Below are 9,209 nucleotides of genomic sequence, written 5' to 3'. Positions count from 1 at the left end.
ATTACTTTAGAAGAAAAATATTTATGAGGTAAACTGAGACACAATTACTATTTTAGATGATTTTACTCTGTATGTTTTTGTAGCCATACACAGCACAGAAAGGTATAAAGGATGATGTTTAATATCAGTCTAATGAAATAGAGAACATTTTCACCCCAAATGAAAATTTTTAGTACAGAGGTCTTTTAATCCAGTTCAGTTCCTTGATCTTATTTTTCACACAGCTCTACCAGCAGTTGTGCCAGCACAACAGAAGGGATAGCACAGGGTGGGAACAGCAGCCAGGGGAGCAGGGAAGAAGGGGTCAGAACTGTATAAACTAACCTTGCTGCTAAAGAAACATGTCTGTTACCAACATCAAGAGACACAGGTAGTGCTGTTCCCCTTTACCGCAATTGCTTACAGAAATACAGCAAAATGGGGCAATTTACAGCTACAAACCCATGTCTAAATTAGTGAAAGGAAGTTACTGGCTGAAATTTTATTTTTTAATATATTATATAAACACACACGCACAAAGTTAATTGGATGAGATTACCATCATGAGACTACTTTTACCAGTATTAGTCAATAGAGTAAGTGAGGTTCAGCTTTGAGCAATAGACACACCTCTTGAAGGAGGAGGAGATGGGGAACTGAGAAAGCTGTCATCTTCAGGGATAGATTCAACAGCTGACAATGATTTGTAATACTCATCCTCTCCGTCAAGCACTTTGATTTGGCTTGAAAGAAAACAAACAACATTTATTAATTTTAAAAATGAATTCTGTCAGTATCTTCAGAAATAGAAACTTCTCTGTGGATGAGAAAATGGAGAGTGCTAGTACAAGAAAGGAAAAAAAAAAGACGGGATGACCTGATGGGAAAGACATAGCTTTTATATATACTTCTACTTTGCTATACCTTTTTAAGATTATATATATATATATAAGTTCTGAGGATCAGTGAAATGCGACACAGTCTTTTGATTTGCATGTACAGAATGACAGACCAACTATTTGCATCAAATGGGCATTTCATTTGAGCAATGGGGTTTTTTTATCTGTATATGTTCCACAAGTAGGGTATGATTTTGATAATGTATTTCAGCTGATGGTTTGCTGTGAATATGAGCCAAAGACCACATCACCAATTTTGGGGGAAAGCCCTATTGACATCAAGGGGCTTTCATTTCCGTGTGATGTATGATGAGCGCTGCAGTCCCATGTTAGTGTTTTTATTCCTTGAAGATGAATACAGACTTTTTTAAACTAGGGGAGGAAGAACAGATAAACCAAATCTTGCACAGTCGTGCAAAATTTTGGGGTTTAACCTTGACTCAAAGACTTCCTATTCATACAGTTATATTCAGAAGATTAATTAAAAACAGAGGAAATAATACAGAAAGTTCTTGTATAGTTTTGGAATGGATGCATTTGCAAGACCAAGCATCCATCAGTTCTCTCTGGTCCAAGTGACCAGTCAATTAAGTATTTTGGCAATTGTATAGGAGCCAACTTGGCTTTTGTAAATCGTTTTCAGTGATTTCTGCCTATTGCCAGGTGATAACCGCTCACGTGACTATGAGAATTGACACAAAACAACAGAGAAGGAGCAACTCCTTTTTGGGCTGAGCGGTCTCTCTGTCAGTTCTTAAAATGTGCTCCCCCAGGAGGGCTGAAGCCCATTGCGAGCGTGGTGCTGCAGAGCTGGCAGGGCTTCTGTCCATGTTCTAGGTCAGAGAACTTCAGTTTCAACACCCTTCAGTTGGCACCTTTCACTAGTGCTAAACGCACTTAAAAACACAAAGAAAGCTATTTTTTTGTCGTAGTAGTACTCAGAGAGAGCTGTGGAGAATATTTTGTGAGAATCAGTTCTAGTGTCTGCAGACAGCAGTACATACAAGTTTTACATTTGCTTCTGCAGAAAATGTCCAATGTCAATGCACAGAAATATGTTAATTGTTTATTTTTAGAAACCTCTCTAGAAAGTTTTGCATATTCTGTAATATCACAAAGGACTTCTTCTGTTTACAGTTGCTTAGAACTAAGAAGATAGATATTTACCCAAGTTTTCTTGGCTTCCTCTTGCTCCCTTGATATTCTAGAGTTCCCTGTGGAGAGGGCCAAGAACACACAGTCAAAGCAAAGCAGCAAGTCGTTAATTTTTAATTCAAAGTGATTTTGTGTTGAATGCAAGCAGATGCTGATAATATCAGAAGTCACAGCATAATTTTTTTGATCAAAGGGCTCAAGTGAGCCTGATGAAGCATGCATCTTGCTCGTCTTTGATAAACCACATCAATTATTCACCGTGAAGGCAGACATCCTGACATGAAAGCAACAGATAAAGAGCATAAGCACATGTTCAAGACGAGAGCAGAAGAACGTGGGGGTGGGGCTGGAGGGGCTGAAACAGGTATTAATAACAGAATTATTAACTGGAAACAAAGCCAGTAAAACAGCTTTATTGCCACTTTGAACTCACATTTAACTGGTTATAGTACATGTTGTCCTCAGGGCTATTCAGCATTTTGGGCTGCTGACATCGTCGACGAGGTGTTCTCAGCTTCTGTTCAAGACAGTTTTCTGAACCTTCAGTAAGATAACACAATTTAGTTTTAAGCTGTGCCAGGTGCTGTGATCGTCTTAGCGTATTTTAGTCTGTAAACAGTCTTTTCTTCTGTCCTATTTGGTCCTCAATTTATTAGCAAGTCTGTCCTATCCAAAGTAAGCACACAGAAACTTGGGGATCTTTGTTTTCTCCTTTGAAACTTAGTTCAAACACAAGTTTTTAAGCAGAACTTCATTTTTACTTTTATAACATTTTTTATTCTTCCATATATCTATATCACACAGCTCCTTATTCCTTTCACACTTTATCATAGTATCTTCTGTTATCTAAGCAGGAAATGAGGTATATTGTGACTAGCTAGGGATATATCATTCAGGAGCAGCAAAACCGTTTTTCTACAGTAGACAGTAATAAAGCCCTTTGACTGATGAGACTTAGTCTATTATCATCATTTTTATTATATAAAAGGGCTACCTTCTTGACATGGCTCTCGGTTTAATCGGAGTAATCGGACTGGTTTGGAATTAGGCTTTCTTAATATAATTTGTGATGTGCTGTAAAGTAACAGTTGCTTAAAGTCATCTGGAAAGCAGAGTTTAAAGATGAAGGAAATATTTCAGAAGGGGTGGATTCTGAAAAGAACTAACAGCCTTTTTATTCCTTTTTTTTTTCTTATTAAGAAAAAAAGACATTCTAGTGTGTTGTACTCTATTTTACCAGGCACTTTTTGTGGCACATCCTCTAGATTACCAGAACAACTATTTTCAGGATAGATCAGGATCACTAGGTTACTAAAAGACCCTGTGGGGGATAAGGAAAGGTCATTTACTTTTCAAATAATTCTCCCAATACTTTTGACTTTTCTGATATCTCCCTGTTAAAAAATATTTTAGTGACAGTATGAATAAAAACAGTTTTCGGTTTTGAAGAAAAAATATACATCTTATCACATTTGCATTCCATACTGCACGGGAAACTTGCTCGGATACAAAAGACCAGCACAAAAATCAACTAGCACGAGTTCCTTTAAACACTTCAAAACTGAAGTCAATCTGGCTCATGTGGATGCAGGGCTCTAATCTCACAAATCCATTTGTAAGATTTGGCCTTAAAGAACAGGTAATATTACAAAGGAGGTTTATTATACACCCAGGTTTACAGTCTACAACTATTGTACTTTTGTGCAATTACTGAGTGAGGTAGAGAAGGTGGCTGAACTTCAGCCTTTTCGGTCAAATGACTGACTGTTCTGGGAGATTTTCTCTCTTTCACTGTCTTTCTCCCTCTCAACAGTGAAATTTGAAAGATATTAGATTCCCCTCAGTGTGGGACTGCAATGCCTGTGTGGGAGAAGAGTACTTGTTTCGTGCCAACTGTCGTGTTCCCTCACAACACCTGGGAGGGATGGTGGGTTAAATGGCCACCAGGGAACTGACTGCAGAGCTGGGTCTAAAATTCAAAACCAATTTTATAGAGAAAGGTTACATTTCTCCAGTAATACAAAAGAACTTTTAAATAATATGTTTATGCTGCTTGCTAATTTAATACCCAAAGCTTCAATGCTTTATGCTTTCAAGTTCAGTAAACCTTTGTATTTTTGCTAAGGAGAGTGAGACGGCTGAGTCTGAACCTTTGCTACTTACCTGTATTGTATAAAACCAGACAAGGCAGAACCTGTTCCAGAAAATACTTCTAGGGAAATTGGCTGCTCAAGTAATACTTGTGTCTTTAGAAAGCTTTTTCTCTAATACTTAGGTAGGACATAGGTTCAACTTTGTTCTCTCTGAAGTCTCTGGAAGTTTTGTGGAAGACCTGCCATAACTATATTCTACTCTCTCTCTGTTTGCTCTAAAAGTTACTCAAATTGATCTCAGAGCTTTCTGTCTCAGGACAGCAGGGTCTGCAATTTTTTCAAGCAATGTTTTCAGTTACAAGGCCATATGAGTTCCTTTTTACAGCAATGTAGTTCTTGAATACCTCTCCACAAATATTTTTTTTTAGTCTAGCAAGAGGCTGACATGAATAAAGACTTAGGCCCTCACAGTTCTGTGTAATTTCACACACCTCTCACACACCTTGCCAGAAGTAAAAACATGGCACGCAAATATTTAGAAATTTTCAAACAGTACAATAATATGATGGGGTATTCTTTTTTCCTTTCCTTCAAATGCTGTGGAGGCCTTAACGTTATCTTTTCAAAACATCTATATGTCTAATCTTTGTTTTAAAAATGTCTTTTATTCATTAGGATTCTGAGACACTAATATTTTGCTCTAGCTTTTTATCCTGACACTTAATTACTTCTGTGTATTCTATGGGTGGTCTGCAGCTTGTGTCCTCCAAAGGAAATACCCTTTCAGTGGGCCCATTTGTCTTAGCGTTTAGTAGCATACTACATGAACAGTGCAAAATCTGGTAACATTTATCATAAACTACCATATCTGGAGAAAGCAGTATTAACATGTGCTCAACACTCAGCAGTTGAATAGGCATTTTAAACGCTGTTCTAAAATATTTTGCTTTGATGACAAACTTAAAGCCACCAATAAGAAAAAAGTCACTTGTCACTTTAATAGCAGTAACAGCAGCACCAGTATCATAAACAGGGTACTGTCTACACCGCACCCAAATTGTGCCAAGTGCCCCTGCCATGTCCAGGCTCCTGAGTTTATTATAAGTTTAGAGACCAGATGAGCAAGGGAGCATGTGCACTTCCTTCAGGTTGTCCTTTAGCAGCACTTTTTTTTGAGAGACCTGCTTCCCTTTTGTCTGGAAGAAAACTTGCTTTGTAACTCTAAGAGCAGAATATCCTTATGTTACCATTTCTTTATTGGTAAATTCCTTACTGCAGTGCAGAAATAACATAGAGCAGGCAAAACACCTTCTGCCAAGTGCACTATATCAGCTGATCTAGCAAGCATAGGGTAGCTGAGGTTCTGGCCATCCTCCTCCTTTCCTCACTCAAACCCAGAGGCTGATACACATGGGTGAGCAGGCTCATGTGGATGCTTCCCTAAAGCTACTACAAAATTGATGTTGCTTACAGTGAAGGGAATTAGAAACTGCCAAATGGGTAAATCTGTTGGAGTATACAGTATTTATAAGTAAACAAACCGATGGGGTTTCTGTTTACTCCTCCATTACCACTATTGGTTATCCTTTTTATTTCTCTGGTACATAAGAGCCCAAGCCAATAGATCAGGACCTTGCAGTGCTCAGACAAATTGAAAAGATCTGTTGTTTTTTTTTTCAACTAAATGCAAAGTCAAACATTCAAGTTACATTTTTCAGGATTGGGAATTGCATAATTAGAAGCTGTGTCTCCAGGAGAGACTTGGGAATCGTCATGGATATTCAGATGAATATGAAGTAGACTGGGTGCAAAGCAGAGGACTACTCAACAGAAACAGGAAAACAGTTTTATCGTTGAGTGCAGAATTATTTTAAAGTGGGAGCTGTAAAGTGCAGAATGTTTTGAGAACAAGAACAATCTGAAAACTGGAAAACCTGCCATATGGTGAGAAATTTAAGAAGACTGTTCTATTTCCATTTTTTCAAAAGAAGTTTAAGAGGGGATTTGAAGCAAGTCTAAACCCCTGTATAGAAGGTGTAGGGTTTTCACCTTCAGAAACAAACATCTGAATTGTCTAATGGTCAGAAGTGGAAGAAAATTTCAGACCAGAAATACAGCACATACTGAAAGCAATCAGTCAGGAGAAAAAAATTTTTAGCATGGAAAATCAGGTTGAGAATAGAAGCTTTTAGAAAAGGTACGCTTTGATTTAAGGCACAGTTAAAAACCATTCATGATATGACACAGATCACTTCTAGCTTAATATAAATTCATTTCTCTAATGTGATTTTTATCACAAGTCTCAATCTGCAGAAGATTTTGTATTGATCTTTTGATTTCTGGGATATACTTTCACCTCAGAATTTTCATGTGTTTCTTCTTCTTTGCTTTCTTATGGCTGAAATGGAAACATTTTTCTTCAATTAGCTATCACATTCATCATAATGACACTTTTTATGATATCTCTTGGCTTGGAGATGATTAGCACATTTCTTATGCCATATCTTATTTAGATGATTTTTCTGTTTAAAAATCCATCCTTTCCAAAAGCTGCAAAGGACTGTTTCAGAAATGCACAAACTGCCAAACAGTGAGATTTAACGGAAGGCTTTAAAATGCTCTTTAGCACTGACACAAGGACTTTTGCATTTAGGATTTGGGCCCTGACCTATACTTTCAAAAGAGTACCTGCAAAAATGTAATTTTCTAATGACTTCCCATGAAGCAGAGGATTTCATCTGATATTCAGTGAAGATCTCATCTTAGATGTCCTGTTTGTCCTGCTTATCTTGGTATTGAAAACTTGTGGACAGGCACTGGGCACACTCTTCAGAGGAACTGTGAATCATCAGATTTTGCTCTCTGCAATGAAGCTAGAGTCTTCATAAACTGTTTATGATTGAACCCTTGCTTCAAAAACCTCTTGATGCTGATAACCTCACCAAACATTGTAATTTTTCCTATATTGATAATTCAGCAGAGAAAATGGTGACGAGGAGCTACAACTGCATTTGGACCTTGTAAAATTCACTGATGTGAGTCAGATTGTTTTAAGGTTGGTGCAGCACAGAGGGGGCTCGAAACTCTGGATGACATCTTACTTTGAGCAAGGAAGGCACAGAAGGGGTCTTTGCCAATGTGCCCGTGCCACAAAGCAGGTTGCGTGGCCGATTCCCTTGCTGAAGGGACTTCATCCACTACAACACATACTGCAGGGTGGAGCTGAGTACTCTCATATTTCTTCTGAAGCCATTTACCCAAAGCAGGTTTGGAAGGGATTTGTCCTGTCTCTTTCTGTTATAGCTGAACAGACACCTAATATCTCAGGATGGGTAGTTATTCTCTAATTACTCAGATGGGGAGATTTAGAGAACGAGAAGGGGCAGCCTGCTAAAGGAAATGTAATGGGGCCATTTAGGGGATCATATATCTTTGTAACAGTGTAAGCAAATAAAGTAGATAAATCAGTATGACCAAGAAAAATAGTAAGCATGTGGCTGATTTCCAATCTATAATATCAGATGAAACATGAAAGTGCAACCCTTAATTATAAGCAAATATTAGCACAGACTCATGGGATCTCATCATAACATCTCAAGGTCTACATTCATGAAAATTTAAGCAATGTTTAAAATCATGTTAATTTGTTCTTTGTTTGTTTCTTTTCCTGCCAGTCTAATTTATTCCAAAAGACTTTGGTTCTCAAGCCTGGATATATTGATCATGCCTATGTAAAGCATTGTTATAGCCTGGGGAGAAGACTTTTGTGGAAAAACTAGTCTTTGTTCTCCTTTGATAATTTATATGTATTTTGATGTTTTCAAGCTTTTCCAGTTTTGAATCATTTTTCAAGGCAGCAAGTTAACTTCACTTTTTCTCTTGAAGTCTTGGGCAAATGCAGAAATGACCTCACAGACAACGATAATATACATCCTCCTCCTGGACTGGATGCTAAGTGGATAATTATGTGCAGCATGTTGATTTCAAGGAACAGCTACATTTTCTTCTGTGCCATACAAGTCTGTTCAAGCAGAGGACTCAAGGGGCTAGTGATTCTGGTCTCACTCATATCAGTGTTAAATGGCAGTGACTGAACGTCACTTATGCAGTAAAAAATGCTGTAAATGAACTGTGCTTTATGATTTTAATTATTTCAGCTCTATTTAAAAAAAGAGAGATTTACAAAGGATGCATAATGCTATTTGGCCATGAGTCTTCATATAAACATGTGTTCCTCCCTTTCTCATTGCCATGATTCTCCACCATTTGCACAAATTTGCATCACACCATAAGTGCAAAATGGAAGTAAAATGAAAAACTTGCCTGAGAAGCAGAATGAATGCTCAGGCAGTTAGCGCCCACTGAGCCCCTGCTGCGCCTGCCTGCCTGCCATACTCAAGCCAGTTAACACAGATTTATCTTGCACATCCCTGTACTAAACTGTACTAAATAGTGTGACTTCAATATGAGCACACATTAAGAGATACCAGGCCCACATCACAGAGTATTTGTACACTGCCTGTTAAATGCTACCAACTATAAATGCATCAGAAACAAGGACAGAATATCAGCTGTAATAGGCTTCACAGAACAAGTACTGTAGAATAATCTCTAGCTTCATTTGGGAATAATGAAGTTATCAGGTCTATATACTATATATATAGTGTATATATATACACTATATATATAGATATATATACTATAAATTTAATATATTATGGTGGTTCTGCAAAAATGTTGGAGGCTGATAGAAAATAAACACACCGTCTCTGAAAGATTTTAATCTCAGTACATTCAGAACCACACCAAGAGACAACAACATAGGGCAAGAGAGAATAAAGAGCAAGGCTACTTGGTGACTTAAGTAATGAGGCATAATAATATCTTCTTTTCTAATATCTCTAATATCTTCTTTTCCCCTCTGAGGTTAATGAGAAGAGAAAGAGAAAACTACAGGAAAGAGAAATGGATGGGAAAAAGACAAAAAATGAAACAATCAAGTAAGATACTGAGAACCTAAGTAAGAGAAGAAAAGGGAATAAACAACCATTAATGGTGAAGCAGTACAACCTAAATTCTGGCA

The 9,209-nt window shown here is 37.6% G+C and overlaps 1 protein-coding gene across 1 annotated transcript in view; it reads right to left on the bottom strand.

Annotated features, from left to right (window-relative positions):
* Nucleotides 1–586: 586 nt before the first annotated feature.
* Nucleotides 587–9,209, bottom strand: part of MYO3B (myosin IIIB) — a 181,701-nt gene continuing 173,078 nt past the window's right edge. Inside the window, exons 33-35 of the mRNA XM_074145732.1 lie at nucleotides 2,467–2,573; nucleotides 2,046–2,092; nucleotides 587–722 (exon numbers count right to left, since the gene is read on the bottom strand). Coding sequence (XP_074001833.1) covers nucleotides 587–722; nucleotides 2,046–2,092; nucleotides 2,467–2,573 — 290 coding nt within the window. The remainder of the gene's footprint in view (nucleotides 723–2,045; nucleotides 2,093–2,466; nucleotides 2,574–9,209) is intronic.

Source organism: Numenius arquata, chromosome 3, assembly GCF_964106895.1.
Source record: "Numenius arquata chromosome 3, bNumArq3.hap1.1, whole genome shotgun sequence".
NCBI classification, from domain to species: Eukaryota; Metazoa; Chordata; class Aves; order Charadriiformes; family Scolopacidae; genus Numenius; species Numenius arquata.
The sequence above is the reverse complement of the archived record's forward strand: the minus strand, read 5'-3'. Positions and strand labels throughout refer to the sequence as shown.